Genomic DNA, 27,702 nt, shown 5'->3' with positions numbered 1-27,702 from the left:
CTGCTCCACCACATACAAAGAAGACAAGCAATTTCATCTCACCTTTACATTAATTTTTTTTATTGTTTTGGATGTATATGTGTAGCGGTTATGCCATACATGTGTAAGAGAGTTACAGATGAAGAGATCAGTGACACAATCTAATTGTACTGTGGAATGAATGCACAAGCAGATGAGCCAATATCTCATAGGGACACACTTGCGCATGCGTACACCCATATATACAAAAAGCATGGCAACTGTGTAACATGAAGATAGGAAGTTGTTACTGTTTGCCCATTTATTCATTTGGCATGGGTAATTTTTATTTATTTATTTATTCAATTTCTATAGCCACCCACTAAATCAAGTGACTCTGGGCTATATTAAGTGGTAATATCTCTCCAGAGCTTCAGCCCTCTATGTGGATGTTAGAGACTGAATTTAGGACCCTTTACATGCAAACCATGTATTCTAATTACCAATGGTTGCTCCTCCTACTTACTTTGCAGCTGCAATTCTTTGCCTTTGAAGTTCCCAAAATTAAGAGAATTCAGTCGTTTGAAGCAATTTTTCAAGCTTACCCCTAAGCAGCTGAAAATGGAATTTGACAGTGCAGAATAAATGACACAATCCATTCCCCATTATCTTGATGCCTTCCTGGGGAGACAGGTGTCTGCAGCGAAGAGCTTCCCCCCCCCAATTGTCCACATTAAAACTTGGGCGGGAGAATTTACATTCCTGGAGGTCCTGGGGGCCCTGGAAATCCACGCGGACCTCGTAATCCAGGATCCCCCTTTTGACCCATTGGCCCTAAAGGACCAGGGATCCCGGGTTTGCCTGGAATGCCCGGTTTACCCTGTTGGCCAGGCGGGCCAGGTGGACCAATGGCCCCCTCAGGACCTGGAGATCCAGGGTCCCCTTTGGGGCCCGCCCGCCCCTTGGAACCCCCTAGTCCAAAGCTACCCTTGCTTCCTTTGATTCCAGTGGGGCCTCTTGTGCCCGCAGCGCCTCTCTCGCCTTGAGGTCCAGAAGGTCCAGGAGGGCCCAAGGACCCTTGTGGCCCTGGCGGGCCCAGATTCCCCATGTCACCCTTTGCTCCTCTCATTCCAGGTGGCCCTTTAAAGCCAAGGTCTCCTCTGAATCCTCTTGGGCCGGGAGGGCCAGGAACACCTGAAGAAACAGAAGAGGCAGGGAAAGACTAAGAGAACGGAGAGCAGTTTTTTTTAAAAGGTTTACGTTGTTCATTATTAAAACCATCCCTAAACAGTATGGAAAATAAAATCATTACACATCATACAATCATTTCAGTTAAATGCTTAAACCTGGTTGAGGGGTGCCCCTTTCAGTCCTTAAAACTTTCTCAACCTCCTCCAAACCTTTTGGAGTTTTGGGGGACAATTACTTTGGAGTGCAGCCCTTGATGTGCTGAGTTGTGCCTGGCATAATTCCTGACATGATGAAATGGATATGAATTGATTAGAAGAGCAGCTTAAGAACTGAAGAGGTTTCTTGGATGAGAAGTGAAAGGTCTTCATGGAAAAAGAAAGTCCTGTTGCCTTTTGCAAAACCACCATTGGGACAGCAGCTTAAGAGCTTGCTTAAGGAATGAGCAATGGACAGAAGTGGTGCATTGGGTGGGCTCGCATAAACCCTTCTGCCATCCTATAATCCTCTGTAACTCCAGGACATGTTTTGCACTGCTTTGTTTTTGTGGAGGCACCATTACTTCACCCCTCCTGAGACACAAAATAGCCTGACTTAGGCCCAAGGCATCTCAAGTGCACTAAGGCATTTTGGATTTGCTTGCCTTCTCATTTTTATAATGTTTGTTTTGGCATGTTTTTTTCTCAGTTTGCAGATATACCTGTTAGATACTAGCTTCAGCTATAATGGTCCTCTGTTCCAGCGGAAACAGAGGTTTAATCTCATTGGTCGAGGGGTCTGATAGCTCCCTATAAAAGGGCTGCTGTCAGACTCAACCTTCGCTGGATTGTACATAGTTGCTACTGAGTTAATAAAGAGCTGTTGTTACCATTAGCCTTTGTGTGCCTTTCTATTACCCGCTCTAACAGTGCCGGTAATAATTATAACAATATTTCATATGCATTTTGTGCACTTTCTTCTTAAAGCACATATTTTGTATTTGTTTCCCTCTAAAACAACAGTTTTGTACCTTTTCTTGTATATGTAATTTTGTAGGTAATAAAACCAGAAATTTCACATAGATTTAAAGAAATTTACAAAGTATCAAGAGCTTATCTTTAAATATTCTAGGAGGGAGGTCTCCAACTTTGGCAACTTTAAGCCTGGAGGACTTCAACTCTCAGAATTCCCCAGCCAGCTATGCTAGCTGGGTTATAACCTAGGATAGCCCTGTCCTAGGATATAACCTAAATAATTAATTTAAAAAGCACAGCAAATAAAAATAAATAATAAGTACTGTGTTCCCCCGAAAATAAGACAGGGTCTTATTTCTTTTGACACCCCCCCCCCAAATTTTGCTTGGGACTTATTATCGGGGGGGGGGCTTATTGGTTTGGGGTTGCCGGGTGGCTGCTCTCTTATGAGCGGGCGCCCGAAGAGCTGGGCACAGCTCGCAGCCAGCCCACAACCATAGAGCATAGTCCCAGAGAGGCTGCTGCCGGAAGACTCGGCAGCGGATCTCCAGAGTTTGGAAGCCGGTTATGCTCGGAGCATGGTGGTGACAGCGGGGCAGCGGTGGCGCCCTGGCCCAGCCCTGCAGGGAGAGTTGGGCATGGTGAGGCAGGGAGGCACGCGAGCTGGAGGCAGAACAAGTGCTCGCACAACCTCTCTTTCCAGCCAGGCAGAGCGCCACGCGGTTTAGCGCCTTTGGGATATTACTGGGTCAGTGAGTGGTGCTCTGCCCGGCTGGAAAGGAGCATTGCCAGGCGACTGCTCGTGAGAGCAGCTGCCCGGCAACCCCCCGCTCCAGCTGGGCACAGTGCCACCCACCAACCTAGCGGTGTCCCAAAGGCGTCAAGCAACGTGAACGTCTTTGCCCCCCTCCCCCTGGCTCCTGCGGCTTTGCGCTTTCGGGATATCGCTAGGTTGGTGAGTGGTGGTGTCCAGGGGGCTTATTATTGGGGGAGGGCATATATTTTTGCCCTCAGGAAAAATATGGCATGGTCTTATTATCAGGACATAACGTAATTTCGGGGAAACATGGTAAATACTTAAACGTACTCCTTAAAAGTAAGTCCTCTATTCTGTAAAGGAAAACCACTAGGCTGGGAGATAATGGGATGGTGATTTTCTCTTTCTCTCTCTCATATTCACTTCTAAAAGGAAGTGGTGAGTATTTCGCTCAACATTTAATACCAGTTTTGTGGCAAATAACATGAATAACATCTCTTGTTCCCTAAAAGCTTTTCTTTCTCTATTGTATTAATATGGTGGAGTATCCAGTTCAATGCATGTGTATTTAGAAATGTTCCATTGAAAGCTTTCTGTAGACTTTCTATAAACATCCCCGGGTAAGCTCAAAGATACCCTATCTTTTAGTTTATGAGGATTTTTATTCAGAAAAATATATTTCTAAGAAATTATTAATAGACTCTCCCACATTCTCACAGTTCCATTAAACGGATGAAATCATTCTACGTTTGGGTGCTTTTATTTGGGAGATATTCACCTGGAAACCTAATCCTGCCATTTCTTTACCTTGTATGATGGTAATGTTTTTCAGGACCTCCCTGTGTCGGATGTCAACAGCTTTCATCTCTTCCATGACCATGGAAAGGTTGCGAATGTTAAAGTTCAACTGGGCATTGAGCAGGCTAAAACGCTCCCGCAGAAGATCTGTGGTGCTTATCATGAGGCTGACCGATTTGTTCAGGTAGTAAAGCTCTTCAGCATGTGTGTGGAAGCCCAGGGTGCAAGAGAGTCGCACATCATCTAGGTATTTGAGCATGCTGTGGACATGGCTATCAGTGGCATTGATGTTGGTAAAGATTGTGCTGATCTCAATCTCATGGGATGTCATGCGGCCTTCCAAGGTCTGAAAGTGCTCAGCTGTCCGATTTTGTATGTATTGGGTATGGTATTGAAAGTCATGCATGTTCTCCTCGTGGTCATCCAAGAAAGAGGAGATGTTGTCCAGCTGCAACTGTAAATTTGTTGCTTGGAGTATGACGTCATGCATACTCTCTGAATTCTGGCTGATCCTTTGTGAGGCAATAGCTAAATTGGTTTGAATATTCTTGACCATATCAGCTGTTTTGGAAGAGGTGGCCTTCAAGCTGCCAAACAGCCGGGTGTAGTTCTGCCATTCAGTCACAATCTTCTGTAGTGTCAGGGTCTCCTCATTGGTCTTTCTTTGGATGATCTGGACCCAGTCTGAGGTTTGCCTATTGGTAAAGTTTATCTGCAGCAAAGCAGTTTCAACATCAAAGTGTTCTTGTGTTAGATCCTTGAGTGAGCTGCCGAGCTGAGAAGTGGCAGCCTGCCAGCCCATCACTTGGGCCTGAAAGAGGCTCAAACTCTGGTTGACCTGCTGAACAGCAAAGAAACACCTATCTACTTCATCAGTGATCTTGCTGCTGGAGGATGAGAGCTGCTGGTGGGCTTGAGCAGCTCGATCAAGTAATACATCCTGGGCCAAGACCTTCTTCTGAATCTCCTCCAGCTCCTTTTTCAATTTGCTAATTTCCTGTCCAGGTTGCCCTGTGTCATGACACAAGGAGCAGTTGTCCATTGATTTCTGATCTGAATGAAGGAGCAGAAGCATATTAGTTTAGTTGATAATTCTGTTTTAATGCTGAAGTTTAAGCAATAAGTGATTACACTTGGTTCCTTCCTATGACTAAATTATGAAGAACGTATAGGAAAATAATGTGCCTGCACAAAAATAAACACATGTTATAGAATCCAGTTTCACTTGTTGCAGAATTTAAGCTAAAGTGATACCGAATAGCTTCCCAATGTGATTATCTGCAATTCACATTAGTCCAGGAAGCTTGGTCCTTGATGCCTGAGGATGATGTAAGCTGTTGTTAAACACAGCTGGAAATAATAAGTTGGGGATGGCTGAACCCAGCACACAAAAAGCTGGAGGCACTGGTGGCACTGCTTAATTTCTTGCTACAAGGTCCTTGATCTGGATCCCTTTTTTCCTCCCATCTGCTAATACCTAAGAAATGAGAAATGGATCACAGGTCTTCGACATCAAGTCTCATTTGAACTTCAGTTACCAAAACGTTGTTGAATAAATGGAAAACAAGCCACCATGTTTCTAAATTGTTCCTTATGGCAAAACATATATTTTTAAGTTGTCCCAAGGCTATATGATTCAATAACACATAAATCCAATCATTCAATGTAATGCCAAAGATACCCAGAAGCTTACTAACTGGATGATTTTTCCTATACTACTGTTGGAAGAAATACCCAGGTCCAGTTCCAAGCCGGGAGAAAGGCACTGGAGATAAAATGGAGGCTGGAGGCTGATTGGAAAGATGGTCCATTTATTGATCAAGCAGAAGCACATGGGTGGTTCTGGGCAGCTAACCATATGGAGTTGAAGTGTGGGGGGGTATACCTTCTCTTGGGCTTTGCACTTGGATTTCCTGTGCAAAAACTTGTATTCTATTGGCTGTTGTCAATCTCCCACAGGGCCATGTACAAATCCGAGGACCATGATGGCGAACCTATGTCACACGTGCCACAGGTGGCATGCGGAGCCATATTTGGTGGCGCGCCGACCATCAGCTGATTTTTCAGGTTGGCTTGTTGGGGCCGTTTTTCACCCTCCCCAGCCTCCGGAGGCTTTCCTGAAGCCTGGGGAGGGCGAAAAACAGCCCCTATGGCCCAATCGGAAGTTCGGAAACGATCTGTTTCTGGCTTCCGGAGGGTCTCCGGGGGGGGCTGGCGGAAGCTCTTTTCGCCCTCCCCAGGCTTCAGGAAAGCCTCCAGAGCCTGGGGAGAGGTCATGCGTGCATGTGCAGGGGTGGTGGTGTCGCATGCACATGCACAGGTGGGCGAGGAGGATTGAGTGGGCATGCATGTGTGATAGCGCGTGCATGCACAATTTTGGCACACCATAAGAAAAAGGTTTGCCATCACTGTCCTAGGAGCTTGTCTGAGCTTGAAACTTGGCTGATCCAATGTCCTTAGGAAATTGTGCAATGGAGTGAGCTCTGGTGCTAGTGGGTTAATCCTATTATGTCCTGGAGGGTCATGACTTAGTCCCATCATTCTGGAGCTGAAGGTGTTTTGTTTTGTGGATAGGATGGCCCAGGGTTTCTTAATGGACAAAAATAAATCTGCTGGGGCTATTAAGGAAGGTGGGGGCTGCTTTCTGTTTCTCCATTTCTCATTCAAGGAAATATAATATTCTGCCCTTTTAACATTTCTCAAAATATTTCATTCTTCTAAGAGAGGGGTGTGTGTGTGTCTTCCCTCACTACCCTATGTAGCTAACCAGCATCTTATCATATATGATTCCAAATTTCAAGATGAACCCTCCAAAGGAAGAGTAAAAGATCTTAACAATGTGGTCTGATCCCAGCTTTCCTATACAAGATGCCTACTCCAATTGGAAACTAATTGGAGTAGGCCTCCAGATGCCTTCATGCCCATGTGACATAATTGCGTATGGATAAGTATATATATTATGAGAAGTTATAATCCTCATAATGGAAAGGCCAGAACAGCAACAGAGAGTAAGAACTACTAATTAAAACCAGTTGTGTGTAAATAAGATATTTCAGTTGATCCACAATCCTCATATACCCATCCAGTCTCAAAAACATCTATGAAACGATCATCACAGAAATATAGTTCATGCACACTCCTTTTTTCCCATCAGAAACAGCAAAAAAGAAAAGAAGAAACAGGGTGCAAGAAAATGAGAGAAAAATGTAAATATACTGGACAGGGAAGAAAAAGGGGAACAAAACTAGATGGAGATAACAAGGGGTGGGTATAAGCCAGGGCAGTGAATTCCATGAAATTCTACATAATTTTTATGATTGAATTAAAAAAAAGAAAGAAAATGTGTCTCAACAACAGCTAATTTTTAGATTGATTTAAAAAAGCAGCTTTATTTGCCATCTTTTGTGTCTTTTGCTTATTCCTTTGTTTTAACAGGCTCTTCTGTTTTCTTATCAGTATACATAAGAGGAATAAAAGAATGGAAAACAACCTGATGATCCTGACTAGCCTGTGTGTGCACCAGTGGTGGGTTTCAATTTTTTTTAGAACCTCTTCTGTAGGTGGGTCTGCTTTGTGGGAGTGGCTTGCCGGCCATGTGACTGGGTGGGAGTGGCTTGCCAGCCATGTGACATTGGGCGTGGCCAACTTGTAAAATGTGGTGAAACTCACTTAACAACGCTCTTGCTTAGCAACCAAAATGTTGGCTCAGAAACTCTGGCATTTGAAGCACGCAAGTCTTAATAATAATAAGTTTGAATTTATTAGCCGCTCCCTTTCCAAGTAGGACTCGGGGCGGCGTACAATGGGGCATATAAAACACAGAAAATATATAAAAACACATAGGCGTACATACAGAACATACATACAGATACACAAACACGGACTCGAACTCGGAGGAGGTAGACAATTTACATCATATAGACAGTTAAAAAACCCGCATTAAGATACCCCAATTATAAAAACCCCATATAGTCTTAAAGTCTTAAAGCTGTTAAGTTACAAGACCCTTGCACCCCTAACCCTTTAGAAAAAAAAGCCCCAGGGGTGTTCAAACTTGACAGCTTTAAGACTTGTGGACTTCAACTCCTAGAATTCCTCCTCCAGTCATGTTGGCTCAGGAACGCTGGCATTGAAGTGTGCAAGTCTTAAAGCTGTCAAGTTACAAGACCCTTGCACCCCTAACCCTTTAGAAAAAAGCCCCAGGGGTGTTCAAACTTGACAGCTTTAAGACTTGTGGACTTCAACTTCCAGAATTCCTCCTCTCGCTCTTCATCTTGATGGTGTGCGGATGCGCGGGGGGAAGTAGCTGGAACCGGTTCTAAACGGCACTGTAGATTTGTGGAACCTCTTCTATAGAAGAGGTTAGAACTGGCAGGAACCCACCCCTGGTCCGAATGTACCTGATCCGGGAGTCATAGCAGATGGGAAGGTGTTTAGGTTTTAAACTCCCAGTTACTGGCATGAAAAGACAGTTCCTCTGAACCTAGAAAGACACAATAGAAACTCCCCATCCAATGAAAATCATTGCTTTGAAAGAGAAGATAGGTGAAAACTCATTCCCTCATCCATACTGAAGTGGTGGGTAGCTTCTGTGTTTTAGGATCAACCACCAACAGTAAAGGAACAGTCAAGAAATAAGCTGAAGACTAGCACTTGGTAGAGCAGACACAAATGCCTTGGGAAAGATATTCAGATGCTATGATGAATATCGTGGACAGCCAAGGAAACAAACAAATGGCTCATCAAACAAATCAACACAGAATTCTCACTTGAGGGTCAAATTACCGTAGTTAGGACACATTGTGCAAATACCTAGTTCCCAAGAGAAGGCGCTAATGATGGAAGAAGATGCCTACCAGCAAGGTGTATGACAGAGGTGGCATTCAGCAGGTTCTGACCAGTTCTGGAGAACCGGTAGCAGAAATTTTGAGTAGTTTGGAGAACCAGTAAATACCACCTCTGACTGGCCCCACCCCCATCTATTCTCTTGCCTCCCGAGTCCCAGCTGATTGGGAGGAAATGCAGATTTTGCAGTAACTTTCCCCTGGAGTGGGGAAGGAATGGAGATTTTACAGTATCCTTCCCCTGCCACGCCCACCAAGCTACACTCACAGAACCAATAGTAAAAAAATGTGAATCCCACCACTGGTGTATGGGCTAAACCATAGTTGCAATGAGGGCACTATTGGAAGAACAGAAGGACCAATTAGGCACAGATGATGATGAAGAAAATTTATCTATATCAGGGGTGTCAAACTCGATTTCATTGAGGGCCGCAGGGTTGTGTTTCACCTTGGAGGGTTGGGGTGGGTGTGGCCAGCCCAACATCACTCGTGTCATGGGCTCCTGTGGTGGCCTGAGCGCTCTGAGTGCTCTGTCAGTGAAAATGGGCTCCCGAGTTCCATTGTTAACTGTGACGGCCTCCTGCAATCCTCTGCCAATGAAAACAGAGCTCAGGAGGGGTGCCCACTGTCCTCTGCTTTTACTGGCAGAGGCACCGTGGGCTGGTCCTTCGCTGTTTCCAGGGTGGCCCCGCAAGTCAGATCTAAGCACCCTATGGGTCAGATCCGGGCCCTGGACCTTGAGTTTTACACAACTGATCTATATGGTTGCTAAGAATCTACATCAATCAATCAATCCTCTCCATAACCTCAATGGTCCCTAATCTAAATATAACTGCCAGCCAAATCAGTTATGGGAGATGCTGGAAGTTATTAATTCAGTATCATCTGAAGGACCAGAGGTTCTCCTATTTGCAATACGAAAGGAGTCTTGCCTTGCATTCAGGAGATATTGATGTCAAACCACTGTAGGAACTGAAACGTACCATATCAGTATGGGAACTTAAAATAAATGGGAACTAATTATACCTGGGTTTTTTTGGATGAAAACATCAAAATAGCAACATTGCTCTTACCTAGTTCCTGAATATTTTTTTGGACTGACACAATCGTTTTTTCATAGTATGTCTGAGTTGAGTTAAATTTATCAGCTATTGATCCCACTTTCTTGAAAACTGCAAGAAAAGCATGAAAAATGAATTATAATACAATACAATACAATACAACAGCAGAGTTGGAAGGGACCTTGGAGGTCTTCTAGTCCAACCCCCTGCCTAGGCAGGAAACCCTATACCGTTTCAGACAAATGGCTATCCAACATCTTCTTAAAGACTTCCAGTGTTGGGGCATTCACAACTTCTGGAGGGAAGTTGTTCCACTGATTAATTGTTCTAACTGTCAGGAAATTTCTCCTCAGCTCTAAGTTGCTTCTCTCCTTGATTAGTTTCCACCCATTGCTTCTTGTTCTACCCTCAGGTGCCTTGGAGAATAGTTTGACTCCCTCTAATTAGCATGTGATTGTCTTTGCCTCAAGATTACAACGTCATAGTCATTATCAACTCAAGGTGAATAACAAGGTTGGGCAGCATAAAATATTCCAGGATGAAAGAAAACGCCATCTAAGAGATTTTAATCATGTTTGTTCATTTCCCATTGCACCATAAGCCAAACAATGATGCAAATTTAAATAGGAAAGGGCCAATCCAAAATAACGTGCAAAGTCAACTGAACAATCCTGGCTAGGAGTTTTCAAGTGTCTCCTTTGCTACAAAAGTTACAAATTAATGGTCTTCAGTAATGAGAATCTTCCTGGGAAGGAAAATTATGGGATTTGTGTAATATAACACATATGAAGAACAAATGTTTGGGAAAACTGTCCCGCATATCAGATGTTAGAGCATTTGAGTTTTGGTTGCCCACTGGAATGTTGTGTCATTTTTTAAATAAATCTCTGCAAATATTAAAAGAACCCAAATCCATATATGTACTTTGCCTCCAGACTTAATCATTATTGAGATGAATGTTATAGTAGTTCAAAATGAGTAAATGTTCCTTTAAATCACAGGTTTGGTTATCTGTCATCCCCTTTCTTGTGGTCTCTAGAGCCCCCTTGGAATAGAACTGATTAAAGTGTTTTTCTGCCATCTTGATATATAACGAAAATTGACAGTCCCAAATAAGTCTAATACAGCTTTAAAAAATACCCTCAAAGCCATCTATTCCCAACCCCCCAAAAGTCCTTAGCTATCAAAATGTTATCTGTCCTTGCTTCAAGACATGGATTACCTTTTGATATGCCCGATTAAAATGAGATCAATATACATGAGATTTCAGCAAATTGATCTACTGATAGGAAATTGGTGGCTCAAGGAACCTGGTTAATCTTTTATTCTGCAACAGTGTATAACAGGGGTGTCCAAACTCGGCAACTTTAAGACTTGTGGACTTCAACTCCCAGAATTCCCCAGCCAGCAGAGCCACAAGTCTTAAAGTTGCCAAGTTTGGACACCCCTGGTGTATAACTATTCCCCCCTCCAATACAGATAGATCAGCCCACTTATTTTTATTTCCTTTTTGCTAAAGGGCAGATTTCCTTCCTCAAGCCAAGGATTAAACAATGTGGAACAATGTCAAGTTCTCTGGCCCATGCATCTCCCCCAAACGTTCCCTTGTGCTGGCCACTGCAGGATTTTCCTGACTCATGTTTATTTTGCAATTCACCATATCCTTTGCGGTTCTTCCAAGCCAGCTGCTCATCTGATCCTTGCATTCTGTACATCTCCACTGAGGTTTCCTTCCTATGGATAGGTTTTACCACTGAGGAACAAAGCTTGAAGGGGCTGAAGATTCATGGAATCAAATGAGATTTCTTGGATTTGACTGTTTAAAAATTCAATTTATATCGGTGAAAATATTTCCAGAATATTTCCTAATTAATTTTCTGGCAACAGTTGAATTTTCCTTGTTATAGGGCCATACCCTTCAATCTGATCCCTGGTTTCTTTACATGTCCCTCTGACCACTTTTGGCTGCAAGAGAGAAAAAACAGTAGATCCCATTGCCATTCTTTTCTTGTTTAAATGGATTAGTAGAGTTATCTAGAGGCAAAGACTTGAAACTGATCAGCCCATATTTAGCTTTATGTATGGTAACTGAAAGGCTCCATACTTGCAGGAGATTTGGCTCCTCATATCATGTTCTCAGAGTAGTTTACAACTTTCACCTCAATCCACTCAGCTAAATTGGGAACCAGTTTGGTCTAGTGCAGTGATGGCGAACCTTTTTCTTATGGCGTGCCAAAATTGTGTATGCATGTGAGATACCACACTCATGCGTGCCCGTTCAATATCCCCGCCCACCTGCGCATGTGTGCATGAACCCCCCCCAGGCTCCGGAGGCTTTCCTGAAGCCTGGGGAGGGTGAAAATGCCCCACCCCTGGAGGCCTTCTGGAAGCCAGAAACGGATTCTTTCCAAACTTCCAGTTGGCCAATTGGGGTTGTTTTTCACCCGCCCCAAACTCCGGAGGTTTTCCTAAAGCCTGGGGAGGGTGAAAACAGCCGCCCCTGGCCCTCCAGATGGGCAAAAAACCAACTGGCTGGCGCACACATGCAGCCGGAACTGATGGCTGGCCTGCCACCAAATATGGCTCTGTGTGCCACCTGTGGTACGTGTGCCATAGGTTCGCCATCACGGGTCTAGTGGTTAAAGCGCCAGGCTAGAAATTCAGAGATTATGAGTTCAGGTCCTACCTTAGCCATGAAAGCCAGCTGGGTGGTTTTGGGCGACTCACTCTCTCAGCCCAACCCACCTCCCAAGGTTGTTATTGTGTGGAAATAACAGGTGGTAGGTGCGTTGGGTATGTTTGCAGCCTTGAGTTATTTGTAAAAATAAGAAGGTGCGATACAAATAATTAAATAAATCCCTTTCTCAGACTCCACTTCTTCAATATCACCTGGATGTTGTCTTTTAGTGTTACTGAAGTTTCTTACAGATGCTGCTGGTTATCCTGAATGGTACTCTTTGGGGTTGCATATGGTGACCACCTCTTGAATTTTAAAAACCTGACAAACATATTATGACATCTAAGTTAGAGCTTTCTGTGTATCTTATATATAGTAATATAAGTGTATAGAGTGACTATATACAAAAAGTATGTCAGGGCTCTTCTAATAAAAAACAAGCTGTTTCTGAACTAAGATAACACTCATGTTTCCACCAGTGATGCTGACGTTTCTTCTATTGTGTTCATTCTTCCCCTGTCTATTACGTCCTAGAATCTGATACACCAATCAGAAATTTAGGATTTTTGCTTTCCATCCTCTACGTTCCTTGGCTCAAAAGGTGGAAAGATTCCTAATTGCCACTTGGAATTGGTTCAAACTGAGGACAAAAGAAAGATGAGCCTCTGTAACTATCCTTAGACAGTTGCTTTTTTAGGGTGCCATTTCCTCTTGGTTTGTTATCAACACCAGATTGTCCCTTGAAAGGCATATGATTGCTGTCTCCATCTTGGGAATGTGTTGGCCATGCTTAGAACCTGGCGGATTATGTAGAACCTGAAATACACAAGGCCTAACAGTCGCCAACTGCTCTTTCAACACAGCCACTTTTGTTCCAGGTTTAACAAGCACTTTTGTTGCAGAGACTCATTACAGACCGTGAGAGGAATATGCAAACCAGATTGGGATGCCTTTTCATTCTTTCCAAGTCAAAAGAATGTTGAAGGAAATTATACAAATGGGCTCAGGACTTTGTATTCATCCATAGAACAAAATCGACATAGGTGGACTTAATTTGTGTGATGGAAGAGGCCAGGAAAAGAAAGACTGTATTTGTAAATGAACCCAGTCCAGAGAATAAAACAGATGAAAATCCCTCAAAGAATACTTTCAGATTACAAGAGGATAGGTCCTGCCCAAAAGGATTTTATTCAAGGAACATAAATGAACTAAAACTCAGTGTGTAGCCCAGTTATTGGGAATCAGGCAGCAAACAAGGTTATTATTATGGTTTGTCACACAATTAACCAGATGCTCAGACTGGATTTCGCGTTTTTATCCACCTATCAACTCCATTCCAAAGACCTGGGATAGCCAGATGTTGTTTGATGGTGTTTATCATTATTATATGGAGGAATCAATAATTGTTTTGTATTTGACTTAGCACATTGTTGAACCCAGCCAACAAAGACTTCTTCAACAAACCATGGATAAACACACCAAGGTTTGAGTGTGGTCTATCAACCAGATCAATTTGAGATTGGTTTAGCGTCATGTTTTAAGGCCATGTTGCAAATAGATATATTAAAACATTTTGCCAAAAAGCTTCATAAAAAAAAGATGAGACTTATTTGCAGATGTTCCAGGCTAGGCAGATGGAATCCAAGCAGGCAGGCAGGCAGAGAGGCAGTGATAAATTGAACACTTTCCCCAAAGGAATAACACACCAAGACTGGCCTTTGCTAGACAGTTCTTAAAACTGAGTCATCAATTGAGGAGAAAAGAGAACAAGTACAGGCTAATTGCTAGAAAAAAGTCAAAGCTGGACCAAGAAGGGTCATCAAAATGGAATCCGGGGGAAAAAAAGAATTGCTGGATACTTCTTGCCCTCCTTCCAGGGTGCTGGAAATATTTAAGGAGGATGATTAACAATGCCTGAGTTCCTACAGATAAATCCTGTCTGCAGCATTTAAGCCTGTGCTTTATGAGTCATAGCACTGCCAGCAGTTAACAACCTAATATTAGACAGAAATGTGGACCAGTAGGGCCTTTTTCTGCTTGTTCTGCAGGCCTTTGGCTACTATAGAAAACTGGGAACATGAAAAGATGTTTGAGCTACAGGATCATTCCTAGAGCTGCAGTGAAGAACATTCTAGCTGTCTGGTGGATAAAGTTGTTTGGACTTGCCTGGAATTGGATGTTGAGTGAGACAGTTATGTTGAAGCCAAATCTTATGTGGTTGGCTAGGATAAGTTTGAACTGGGCACTCCTGGGGAAGAAGGCAAAATTCTTTGGGCTGCTAACTCAACAACTTATTTATTATGTATAAGATGCACCGGAGTATAAGACTCACCAAGATTTTGAAGAGGTAAATTTAAAAAAAAAGTTTTTGCACTCTGCAGGCCTTCCAAACCCTCTGCACGCCTCATTTTTTGTGAAAAACAGGGGATGCAGAGAGCTTGAGATGCCTGCAAAATGCTCCTCAGGGCTTCCCCCCGCCAAATTAAGCAAAAAACAGGCCCATTTTTTTGCTTGTTTTTGCTATCCCCAGCCACCAGGAGCACTTTGCAGGCCTCCCAAACCCTCTGCACATCCATTTTTGCAAAGGGGCGGAGTTTTGAGCAGCTAAAAATATTGTATTCAGTGTATAAGATGCACCTAGATTTTCACCCTCTTTTTTTGGGGAAAAAGGTGCGTCTTATACTCAGAAAAATACAGTAAATCTATGTCCCTATGTAGTGAGTGGGTAGGAAAATGGCTTATTATAGTCAAAAGGCCCAACAACAAACTTAACAATTTATGACATTCCATGAGAAACAAATCATTCAGAAAGTAGTGGGTCTTAAATTGGAGAAGGCAAAATTTGCACATACTGTATGTTTAAACAGTCTGGTTGAAAAAAACCAATAAAGGACAGATAAAGGTCTACCCCAACAAATTCAAATGCCAAATGTATATATTTCATTCACTCCACTTCTGATTTACTACAAGAGCAGAGTCATTATAAAAGACCCCTCAGAGTATATTCTGGAATTTTTCTAACAGGAGCTGGGATAGAAAGACATTTACTGTAATTATGCTTTTTGCAAAAACAATCTGATAAATGCGATGAGTTATATTAGTTAAATATGAGGCCCATATGTCAATTGTTTTAATAATAAATGCCTAAATAAACAGGAGAACAGGATGAATTAAGCTTTACAAATCAAGCCTTATGAACAGGGGTGTCAAACTCAAGCCCCCGGGTGCTTAGATCTGGCCCAGGGTGTTGCCCTGGAAACAACGAGACTGGCCCAGAGTGCCTCTGCCAGTGAAAACGGAACTCAGGAAGGCCGCACATGGCCCTCCCAAGCTCCCTTTTCGCTTGCAGGAGGCTGTTGCAGCCGAAAACAGAGCTTGGGAGCCTGTTTTCCTTGACAGACTGTTCAGGCCACCACAAGCACCCCTGACATGAGTGACATCAAGCTGGCCACACCCATTCTGGCCACACTTACTCTGCCTCCCCCCCGAGGTCAAACACAACCCTGATGTGGCCCTCAATGAAATTGAGTTTGACACCCCTGTCCTAGAGTTTTGCTTAATTAACAAAACATTGAAGTACGTCTCATTAAAAATAGGCGATCTGGAGAGAAGCCAATCTCATTTTCCTACATTCCATTTTAAACCTGGAACTTTTAAATGCAGCATCAACAAACTAAGGAAGAAATCCCAAGGTGGAATGGAATGCATACATTCTGAGCGAGAGTTTAATCCTTGCTTGCAGTGAGCTTTTTCCAGTCTCTAAAAGGACAATGGCGTTTGGTACACTGATGAGTAGTATTAAAAGGAGTCTCAAAAAGCAGTCCTGAATATTACAACAGCCCTTGAGATTTTTGTATGCGAGCTATGAGGCCAGCCTAGTGTTAAAAAGTTCTAATTGTGACAGGAATGTACTGTCCAATGTCTGAATAAAGGACATTTTGAGAAAATGGTTGGGATGCAGCACTAGAGGACTCTGGAGAAAATGGATTATGTAGGCTCTTTCAGTTTTTATTTCAAACTGGCCATAGTATGTAGATTGGATTCTTGAAGACGCGATCATCCTGGCTTTCCTTGGTCTTTCAGCAGATTTCAATATCATCAAGCACAGTATCATTCTGGACTGTCTCTACACTACGCTGCATTGGTTCTCCTCCTTTCCCTTTGGGTGGTTCTAGTCAGCATGGGCAAGGGGAGAAAAGATCTATCCTGAAGCCACTGATCTCCTAGGTCAGGGGTGTCCAAACTTGGGAACTTTAAGACTTGTGGACTTCAACTCCCAGAATTCCCCAGCCAGCCATGCTGGCTGGGGAATTCTGGGAATTGAAGTCCACAAGTCTTAAAGTTCCCAAGTTTGGACACCCCTGACCTAGGTAATGACTACATGAGGATGTTAGGAGACACCATCTCTTTGTTTAGGTCAGGTATTCTCAGCATGCTGATGATATTCAATAGTTTTGGATCAATTTATCCTGGGAGATCCTCCATGTTTGCCCTGGATGGGGTAGCAATTCCAATTTGGGATTAGTATGAAATCTGAAGGGGATAGTAACTCTTGCCTTGAAATGGGTGATGGTGTATCTTTTTCTCAAGAGGCAGTCCTTGGATCCAATGGTTTTTGGCAACTGACCAGTTTCATACATTTCCTTTTTGGGTAAGGTGTCAAGACGGCCAGACTGCAGTTGATGAGAACTATGGGGAAAATGGATTATCTGAAATCATCTCAGTTGCATTTCAGGCTGAGAGTTACTACTGAGACAATCTTAAGTCTTTCTTGCTTGCCAATGATCTGAGGGATGATGCATCCATCCATGTGATTCTTGATTTCTCAGCAGCTTTTGATACCATCAAGCACAGAATCCATTTGTGCCAGCTCCATGGATTGGATTGGCCATCATTTTAAAGTGGTTCTCTTTTCTCTAGGATCCCGGAAAGGCTCCTTCTTTGTAGCAGCATCTATCTTTTTGTGCTTTGTGGATTTTATTGTAATTTTTGTGATTGTTGTGAGCTACTCAATGTCATTAAGAGTCAGACGATATTCAAGTTTAATGAAGCATTATGTGCACAACAATGGGAAATCGCAGGTGTCTGTTCTTTAGCTGGTGTTGGCCTTCAAATGTATTAAGGTCTTCCTAAGGACCTAGGATATCATCCTCATCCTTCTTGTTGTTGTCATCATCATCATTGTCATCATCATTTTCTCCTCCTCGGATTCCTAGCTTCTGTTCAGGCAGTGCTGTGGCTAGGAAGGCCTTCCTACAAGCTCATCTTGTACCTCACTTGTGAATGTCCTTGTATTAGTAAGCTCTCCAGACAGTCATTCAAGCCCTGATTATGATTATTACAATGCCCTCTACATAAGGCTGTTTGAAGGCCACTCAGTTGTTTCAATATCAGGTCCAAATGCAGTGGTATGGATAGTAATGGGCATGCCTAACAGCTTCTGGGTGCAATTCAAGGTGCTGATTATAATCTGATGGGGACCCAGAACTGGCCCCCCTCTGTCAATGTACCTAGTCTCTGCAATATGATTTCTCCAAATATTAGTATGAGAAATTAAATAGATTGCCTTCATTTAAGCAGTCATTAAGATACGTTTTTCCCCTAGGCCTGTGATGGCGAACCTATGGCATGAGTGCCACAGGTGGCACACGGAGCCATGTTTGCTGGCACAGCAGCCCTCAGCAGTGCTCAGCTCCGGCGCTCGCTGATTTTCGGCCTTCTGGAGGGCCAGGGGAGGCCGTTTTTCACTCTCCCCAGACTCCGGAGGCTTTCTGAACTTCTGGTTGGACCATTGAGCCTGTTTTTTGCCCTCCCCAGGCTTTCCTGGTGGGAGGGGTTGCTTGTGCATGCACAGTGGGGGGGTAGCTTGTGCATGCACAGGTGGGTGGACATGCGCGCGCGATAGCGCATGCACGCATAGTTTTGGCACACCTTTAGAAAAAAGTTAGCCATCACTGCCCTAGGCCTTGAGTTAAGATGTGTAATAAGCCTCTCATTAGATTTTATGTAATGAGTTGGATGGTTGTCTCTTCAGTCAACTTTTGCCTTCTTTCTGCTTCGTTTATATTAGTTTGTATTGTTTTTACTACTGTAAGCCGCCCAGCATCACCATGGAGCTAGGTGGCCTAATAAACACATAAACAAAAAATGACTAGTCCCTTACTCACCTAAAGCTGCCAGCACCACCACTGCCATTACCAGCAAGATAACGAAGACATACAACACTTTCACAGACGTCTGTAGAGTTAGGTTTTTCTCACACCGGCTGCAGTTGGTCCTCATCCGGCCTGCGAAGGATAAGGTACATATGGAGAACCTGGTATATCTAGGGCTCAGTTCAGCTTCTGACTTCATTCATATGACTCAGATTTTTGAAACATACCCCAAAGAGAAGGGATTGTGAGAGCAGAGACTGCATGAAAACAGAACATAGTCCTCAGGGGTTGGAAGGGTGTTTTTGGAGAACCCAGTAGAGTTTTCTAATGTTTTCCAGCCCAGGAATGAAGTGGAAAAAGAAGGGCAATGAGGGAGGATGTTACCCAGCCAGGCTTAACTTGCTCTTACCATTTGGTCTGTATCCGAAGGAAGGCATCTCGTCGTCTTCTTCAGGAAGGTCCTCTTCTGAAATATAACAGTAAAAATTTAAAAAAATATGTTTTAAGTATCAACAATTGCCAAAAAAGCATTGCTGCTTTTTGTCTAAACCGGTTATATTTTTGCTTTTATTGGATGTCCTTTTGAGTTCTTTAGGTAAAGAGGCTTAATTAAATAATGCCGGTGCCTCCCACAGACTTATAGCGTTATTAGAAACAGATAGCACGTATAGGCCTTGGGACACAATGAGAGGGTTATATGTGATAAAAATAGGCATAATTCAAATAACCACAAAAACAGAGGTGGGGTCAGGATTCCAAATAGCATCCAAAAGTAAATCAGAGTTCAAGGCAAAGTATTTGCTCAAAGTTCCAATTTATTAAGAGAGCCATGTTGGCACATCTGGGAAAACCCGAATCTGAAAGCTTCCCGGTTTTCCCCACCCAGTTGAAAGTTCATGCTCTTGTCCCCACACCCACAAGTCCATCACATGGTCCAATCTTCCACTGTCATGTTGGCAGTTCCACCCATCCAGTTCCGGTCAGGTGCAGAGACAAAGGATGACCTTGGCTTTTTAGAAGAATTTTGTTATGGCTACATTGCATCTCACTCCGTACAATCCCTGCTCCCATTTTCCCACGATAGAAAATGCATAATAGAATAATAGAAAGTGTGGCAGACCAAAGATCCAAAATAAAAGATGGCTGCAGGCCTGACAGGTTGCTCTTTAGCTGTGGCTCGACAATAACAATTAAGGTCCATGTCTGCACAGTTGTTCCTTTCCAAAGAGATGTAAATGCTGCCATCCTTCTCTGATCAGATGATCTCCAGATTACAGCTGCCCATAATTTTCTGGCAAGCAATTGGCCATTCAAGGTTGATAATCTGACACATCCAAAGAAACCAAGTTGACTTCAATGCTTCTTATTTTAACTTAGTTTGACATCTTGCAATCTTTAATGGCAATTTTGTCCTCTGAGCGCCAGAACAGAAGGTCTACATTCAAGAGGAAGGTATTGCCATCTTAAAGGTATGTTGTGCCATGCAGAAAATACAATATATTTTGCTGAGAACAACAAGAGGGAAATCTCTCTCACAGAACCTCTATGATATCAGATTAGGCCTAAATTGGGCTAAAAGGGGGCTGTGTTGTTTAGCACATTATGGGAAAGTCTTGTCTTAACATACTGAGTCAATTAGTAGCATGCTTGTTTGAGCAATGTTATGTGAACACAATTGGCTTTGTTAACCTGATATGGGATTAAGCATATCATATGAACCCTGCCTTGAATGTAGAGAGGAACAGAAAACTGGAAGGTCAAGTTGAGTGGAAGGGAATAGGTGACTGGCTGGCTATTCCCCTATGTAGAAGTATCTTATGATGCAATGTTCTATTGCAGGACTCATTTATCAGAATCTTAAAACAACTGAAAAAAAGAATACAAGGCTATTAACAACTAACTCATCATAGCTATTAAACTGGCTGCCATGACATACAATACCAAATCATACAGACAGATATGCCAAATATTGGGAGAGCATTACTTTCTCCATGCTCCTATTGCACAATTATTGGCTTCTGTTGTAGAGCCAGTTCAATTTGACCCAGAACTATCAAAATGCAACTATGCCTTAATATATCTATGCAACCTACCAATTTTCATTATGGTTATTAGTGCATTGTTGCACCAATACATGATCAGACATTTATTCATACATACATATTGTCTACTTACCTGCAGTCCTCTTTCCCAGTTGACTGTGTTTGGTGGTGGGTGGGGAGAGGTGCAGCCTTTCTCCCTGCCTAAAGTCATTTCACTCAATAACAATTTCCTGATGCTGTTTACCGGGTGGACACACCAACATGTCTGTCATATGCATGTGTAAATTACACAGTTGTAAGATGTTTGTCAGAAATCCTATTCAGCAGAGTGTATTAATTACTGCTTGGCATTACAAATAGATTAAAGATGGAGATTTTGGATCAAAAATTGAGAACTTGAACATTGTTTTAGACTTTAGTACATCATACAAATATAAAGGCCATTGTAATATAATTTGTTTATTGAGCAAGAAGGTCTTGAGAGACATGGTGAACCAGACGGGAAAAATGATGTAAGCTGCTTACTGGAACGCCCAGCAGAGGCACCAAGGTAATGGATGAATGGATAGAGACAGGGTGGGACCCTAGATCCATATAACAGCAAGGATCAGGCTAGAGACAAGGATGTAAGGACAGTATCAGAATAAGCCAGATGTAGGTTCCAGATGGCCAAAGAGAGACATTAGTACAACGCTCATGTAATATGAGGATCCTGAGCCATCAGAAGTGCCAGTTTATCTTGAGCTCTTCACCAGTTAACATTGGGAAGGCAGGATCATCACAGCCTAGAAAAAAAGCATAAAGGCAACAACCCAAGAATCTTTAGAGGAATTAACTTGCTGAATCTGCATTTTATTGCTCTCACTGTGTTTATCTGGCTCTGCGGATCTTCTGTTCCCTAGCTGGGGTCACCAACTAATTGGATGAAGCAACATTAGTTGGGAAAACATCCTGTGTATGCTTTTAGATTGTTAACATCTATTGTGGTATGAGCCTTGCCTGAATAACTTTGTACTATTTTGCTTGGTTGCCTATTTAATGTATTGTATAACAGCATGGACATCTATTTCAGATTGTTTTATTCTCTCCTGAGGATCATCAGAGAAAGACTTATGCACTGAAACAGAGAATGTCTTTGAGAATTCAAAGCAGCTGCTAAAAAGAAGTCGTTTTGGATGGAATGGTTTCCAAAAAATACTAAAGTATATTTCTGGGAATCTCTTAAAAAAGAGTCAACCCCCCCAATTTTGCTGATAGTTTGAATTCGGTGGCTTACATCTCTCCTTCCAAGGAAGACTTTCTCCTTCCTTATAATTTCTTTCTGTGCATAAGAAGTCATGTGTTGGCACTGTTCATCCTAGACATGTGGAATGAATGCATGGTTGGGAACTGTTCCTAGAAGCTGACTAAGCAATACACAAGAGCAGACCATGTCCGGTCTGGTAGGTTCCCAGAACCAAGTTAAACATTTCTCTTAAGTACATAACACTTCCTGTGGATCACTGAAAAGCAAAGTTAAATCTTTGCACCCTTGAGGTATCCGATCAGGATGGCTATTTCCTTATTGTTGATGGTGTACTGGTGTTAGGAAACTATCTCCTGCCATCTAGTTCAGAGGTGTCAACTCAATTTCATTGAGAGCCACATCGGGATTGTGTTTGACCTGGTGGGGGGGGAGGGCTGGGTGCGTGTGACCAAAATGGGTGTGGCCAGCTCAATGTCACTCATGTTCAGGGTGCCTGTGGTGGCTTGAGCGCTTTGCCAGCGAAAACAGGCTTCTGAGCTCCGTTGTCGGCTGCGACGGACTCCTGCAACCCTCTGCCCACGAAAACGGAGCTTGGGAAGGCTGCCCGTGACCCTCCCAAGCTCCATTTTCACTGGCAGAGGCACCGTGGGCCGGTCCTTTGCTGTTTCTAGGGTGGTCTTGAGTTTGACACCCCTGATCTAGTTGGTTGCAGATTAATTGGACAACAGGGGATGGTGAGTGGTTTTCCAAGCTTGGTATGATTGAACATGAGTGTGGGCTATTTTTATTTTTTTTTACAATTTCTGATAGTGCAACCCCTGCGATCCTTAAATACAACTCACCCCTCTTTGATCGCATGCAGATGTTTTTCAAGCCATAATTAAATTTGCTTTGCCCCAATTTTTAAAAAAAAATCTCTAGCCTATGTTTAAATCTACAATTGTATTGGTTCTCTTTTCCTTTTTGTTGCTATGATTTCATTTATTTGTTTTTCCACTGTTAACAGTTACTTTGGCTGTAATCGTATATAATTCTCCTTGAGAGTTTGTGTAGCTAAATATTATCAGATGTATTGGAGTACACATGGCCTGCATTGCTGTGAAAAACTTTTATGGGGTCTGCCCAAGCCCATAGTGGGGGTGCACCATGAAGATTTCCTGTAGCCCCCTAATTTTTTTTAGTTACTTGATACAGCTCAAGATGGCTCAACCCCCGTTTTTGGCCATTTTACAAGGCTTTTGGGCAACAAATGAGCCTGATCTACCATTTATAAATAGTTCTATCAAGTCACCAAGAGGTTTCTGGGCTTTTATATCTGTCCAAACTTTTAAATCTGTGCTTTTAGTATCTTGCCAAGACCCAATATCCTTGTGGTTTCTTGCCAAATGTTTTGGAAAAGACCAATGAACAAGATTCTTTAGGCTCTCCTTTAGTTTTCCTGTTTTTTGTTTTCTTTTTCTGGATGAGGAATCAATGTTATTTGGATACTGTGGTTAACCAAAGAGACTAGGATGCCCCAGGGATTTCTTTGCCAGCCACAGGCTAGGCAAGTTGACAGAAAAATCACAGATTTGGCATCACTTTGGCCATCAAAGTTAAAGACAAATGACAAAATGTAAGACTTGATGGAGCTGGCACTTTGCCGGTGGTGGGAATCCCCCGGGGCCACTTATCTTACATACAAAGCAGATATCCAATGCTGGCCTGACCTCAAATCATTCTTTTTACTATGTTTAATGGGACACTTTCCACTTTCTAAAATGTATTAAGCTGGAAAAAAATTATAACTCAGTCTTCTTACCAAAATTAAAGTTTTTTTAAATGTCAGTGTTTTTAAAATTATTTCAAAATCGGTGGGTATATATTGCTGACCTTATAATAATGGTCAACAAATGCTTTCCACAACTGGCTTTTCCTTCTTGAAATGAATGATTTTGTAAATGTGTATGCTTATTCAACTCTCAAGAGCTGAACCCAGAAGAAAAAGAAATGTATTTTTAGAACTGCTGCATTGGTATGAACTTGGGGAAAGCTTGACTAAAAAGTGCAATGTCAAACCCAAACTTGGGCAATTTGGAAAACATACTGCCCATGGATGTATTTAATAACCATGGAAAGTTTAATAATGATAGTTCTTCAAACTGAGCTTTACATGGGGCATAGGGGGAGGGCCAGCAGGGAGTGACTTCCCAACACACACTAACCAATTAATGCTGAAAGCAAAATTTATGCTGAAATGAAGGCAATATTCAGATCAGACCTGGCCCTTTGTTTCTTGGTTTCTTAGCCATAGTATTAACAGAATAATAGATAATAACAGAAGGAATCTCAAAAATGAATTTAAATTTCTGATCCTTGTTGATTTATCATACATTCTTCATTCCAGTCTGCTACTCCAAAAAATCTTCAGGGTGACGGAGATATTTCTGGGTAGGGAGCATTGTGTTTTGCAGTGACCTTATTTTGAAGATCAAATCTTTGGCTTACTCTGGCTCCACAATCAGACAACCTGAGAAAAGCAGTGGAAGGGTACTCTCAAGTGGACTAGGCCTTCCTATATTTATTTAATTTTCTCATGCATGCAAGCAGTTCTCTGTTTTGAGAATCACTCCCTTATGTCAACAGAAAATTGTCACTGGGCAGCATGCCAACTTCGAGAATTGCATAAAAATAGTCTGGTGGTGAAAGGTTTGTTTATGATTGCATTTGTGTGTTTTTAAAAGGCAAATGTACTATTGGATCATGTTCCATGTTAATGGAAGAACAGACACAAATAACATAAAATAGTCTGAATCCTGGTAAAAGCCTATGGTTGCAGTGCAAAACTTTTAAAAAATATGATGCTGAATAGATTCCTGATAGAGCATTACATGAACATTTCTAAGAGTAGGCAATGGATGTAACTCATGGGATACACTGTTATGTAGATCCGATTGAACTGAGTGGGAATGAGGTAGGACTTTTTTTGCAATTATTCTCTATAGTGGAAGAGCTTGTCAGCTATACACAATCATTACAAATTTAATCATTTATTTTAGGGAATTCAGCTCTTCTAGTCTTTCGCTGAAATGGAATCATTCCTGTTAATTTTGCTAGAATTTAGAGCAGACTTCCTCATTTTGATATCCCAGCCCAGGTCTCTTGGACCAGAATGCCAATAATCTTCCGCTGAGTTGGGAAATTTAGAAGCCAGGTTGAGAAAAGCTACAGTAGCAACTTCAAAGAACTTCAAAGAAGGAGCCACCTTAGGATCTTAGCAAGTATCAAATTGACCCTTTCTTGCATCCTGGGAAATTCCACTTGCTAGCAGGATTTCTGTGATCACTTGAGCCCTGTTTTTTAAAAATGAAAAAAAAAAGTTTGTGCTACCCATTCATCAATCCTGAAGGCTAAAACTAGCAATCATCCATATTCTAAAGAAGAAGCCAACACCTTTCTTTTGGCACTTCAAAAACATCTGCTCACCTTAAACACAGAGTGGTTTCTTGCAATATTATTATCACCCAGAAAGATGGATTATGCATCGTGGGCATAAAAGGAGAGTGGGGTTAAATGCAATGTCTACTCTGCAATGTTTTGCAAATTGCACAAGCGAAAGTGGTATACGTTGCACTCCAGGAGCCATTTCATGCTTTCTCCCAGGCTTCAAAAGCTGCCATTATCACTGAGGCTCAGATGCCAGGTAAAAATATCCTCATCTTGATGTTTCCTTAACAAAGATTCAGTCTGGTAAGTTAAATCCAAATACTTTGCTTCTTCACATAGCCACACTGCAAAGCCTGTTGCAGTAGAGCCAAGGAATGGGATTATTATGCATAGCCTCAAACAAAATGGCCTGAATATTTCTCTTTTGCACATGCACACGTACACTGTTTCTCCAGAATGGTGGGATTGAAAATTATGTTTGCATTATGGAAGGGGAAATAAGGTGCCAAGCAAATGGGTCTGAGCCTCGCCTGTTTTTAAAGTTTGTCGCTTGGTATGCTGTGCTAATCCCTGGGCTGATGAAAGTTCTGTGTTCCTGAAATATGTTGTTGGAGGACTAGGGAGACCCAGATTGAAGTCACCCCTTGGACAAAGAACTCACAGGATGACTTAAGTCAGTTGCTTACATTTAGCTCTACTGCGACATAAGCTTCATAAATAACATCAAGGAAGATCCTCTTGTGGTTCTTAGAGGTGCTACATAAATATAGTAAATGAACAAACAAATAAATGACAGAACATTTGGATTACACCCAACTGCACTGCATTTGAAAACTGTGCCATCAGCGGTGTATGTAAGAGAGGAGAATCTAGGAAGCAACATCTGAAATTGCCTTTGGTTATTCCCTTAAAAATGGCTACCACATTGGTGTTGGAAAACCACCATCTGAGTAGGATTTTATCCACCATTTTCAGCTTGGAGACATTACTCTTTCTTTGAGGCTCTGCTTTCTCTCTTGAAGTGCTGGGCTTGGCTCCTTTTCTGCAGTCTGTTGGTAGAACACAGGGAGAGCTCCAGCTCTGTCTTGTGGTAGCATGGCATTTGGCTGGCTTCCAGCTTTGGGATTCTTGACTCTGGTTCAGCTGTAGAATTGGCATCAAAGAAATCCCCCCTCCATTCCTGACCAAAGAAGTTCCCCCATCATGCATTCTCTTTCCTATCCTTCCTTTCTCTGTTCTCTTCGGTGCTTTTGAACAAGACTTTTACCATGCAATTTCTTGTCTTAGTCACAGAATTGTGCAAATACATACTATCTTCCACACTACCCAGAAAACTGTCTTCTCTATTTTCTCATTGCTTCTTTCATTTTCGCCTCCCATTTAAAAAGGAAAACAGGGCATAACTGATAACTAGTTTTTGGTTGCTAATGCTAAGAGCACCCACTCTGGAGGGACAGAATATTCACAGATTCATTATTTATAGCAAGAAGTCAGAACAGCATATATGAGCGGTTCCTCTACATTTATCACAACTCCTGTAACGTAAGTGGGATTGAATCAGAGAGAGTGACTGGCCCAAAATCACCCAGTAACTTCATGATAGATGGGAGATGTGAACCTGCTTTTCTTAATTATTAGCATTAATTAAATTATTTTAAGAATTTTCAGACCTTCAGCAATCCAGATTACACTTTTCCACTCAACAAAATGATTCTTCATAAATCAGCCATTATTACAACTTGGCCCACTAGGACAAGAAGGCAGGGTATACAATAATACAATACAATACAATAGTAGAGTTGGAAGGGACCTTGGAGGTCTTCTAGTCCAACCCCCTGCCTAGGCAGGAAACCCTATACCGTTTCAGACAAATAGCTATCCAACATCTTCTTAAAGACTTCCAGTGTTGGGGCATTCACAACTTCTGGAGGCAAGCTGTTCCACTGACAGTGAGAACAATTAATCAGTGGAACAGCTTGCCTCCAGAAGTTGTGAATGCCCCAACACTGGAAGTCTTTAAGAAGATGTTGGATAGCTATTTGTCTGAAACGGTATAGGGTTTCCTGCCTAGGCAGGGGGTTGGACTAGAAGACCTCCAAGGTCCCTTCCAACTCTACTATTGTATTGTATTGTATTATTGTATACCCTGCCTTCTTGTCCTAGTGGGCCAAGTTGTAATAATGGCTGATTTATGAAGAATCATTTTGTTGAGGGGAAAAGTGTAATCTGGATTGCTGAAGGTCTGAAAATTCATACTCAATGTTGAGTATGTTTTGGATCCCATTGATTAGGGATATAGATCTGGTGGGACCATGAAAAAGAGCCTTCTCAGTGATGGCTCTTTCTTCTTGGATCATCATTCCCCGTAAGGTATGAGTGGCCTCTACCTTGCTGCTTTTGCAAAAGGCCGTAAAATGTAGTTTTGTTACTGGACCACAAGTGAAGATGGAACCATCAAATGGTTGAATTGAATTGATTGTTTTGTTACTGTTAAGGGGTAGTGGGGTGTGTTTTTTATGTGGTAATTTTTAAATATTGTTAAGTTGTATGGGATCAACTATGTGTGAGTTGGACAGCCATATAAATAAATAAATAAA

The 27,702-nt window shown here is 42.2% G+C and overlaps 1 protein-coding gene across 2 annotated transcripts in view; it reads right to left on the bottom strand.

Annotated features, from left to right (window-relative positions):
- Positions 1 to 43: 43 nt before the first annotated feature.
- The window catches only part of SCARA3 (scavenger receptor class A member 3), a 34,288-nt gene continuing 6,629 nt past the window's right edge, over positions 44 to 27,702 (bottom strand). For both annotated transcript variants that reach the window (XM_081943768.1, XM_081943767.1), the window contains 5 exons: positions 18,801 to 18,857; positions 18,404 to 18,523; positions 9,572 to 9,670; positions 3,664 to 4,707; positions 44 to 1,152 (listed from right to left, as the gene is read on the bottom strand). In XM_081943768.1, the coding sequence (XP_081799894.1) occupies positions 713 to 1,152; positions 3,664 to 4,707; positions 9,572 to 9,670; positions 18,404 to 18,523; positions 18,801 to 18,828 (1,731 nt within the window). In that variant the 5' untranslated portion in view covers positions 18,829 to 18,857 and the 3' untranslated portion in view covers positions 44 to 712. The remainder of the gene's footprint in view (positions 1,153 to 3,663; positions 4,708 to 9,571; positions 9,671 to 18,403; positions 18,524 to 18,800; positions 18,858 to 27,702) is intronic.

The sequence above is a fragment of the Natrix helvetica genome (assembly GCF_964273705.1).
Source record: "Natrix helvetica genome assembly, chromosome: 2".
NCBI lineage: Eukaryota > Metazoa > Chordata > Lepidosauria > Squamata > Natricidae > Natrix > Natrix helvetica.
The sequence above is the reverse complement of the archived record's forward strand: the minus strand, read 5'-3'. Positions and strand labels throughout refer to the sequence as shown.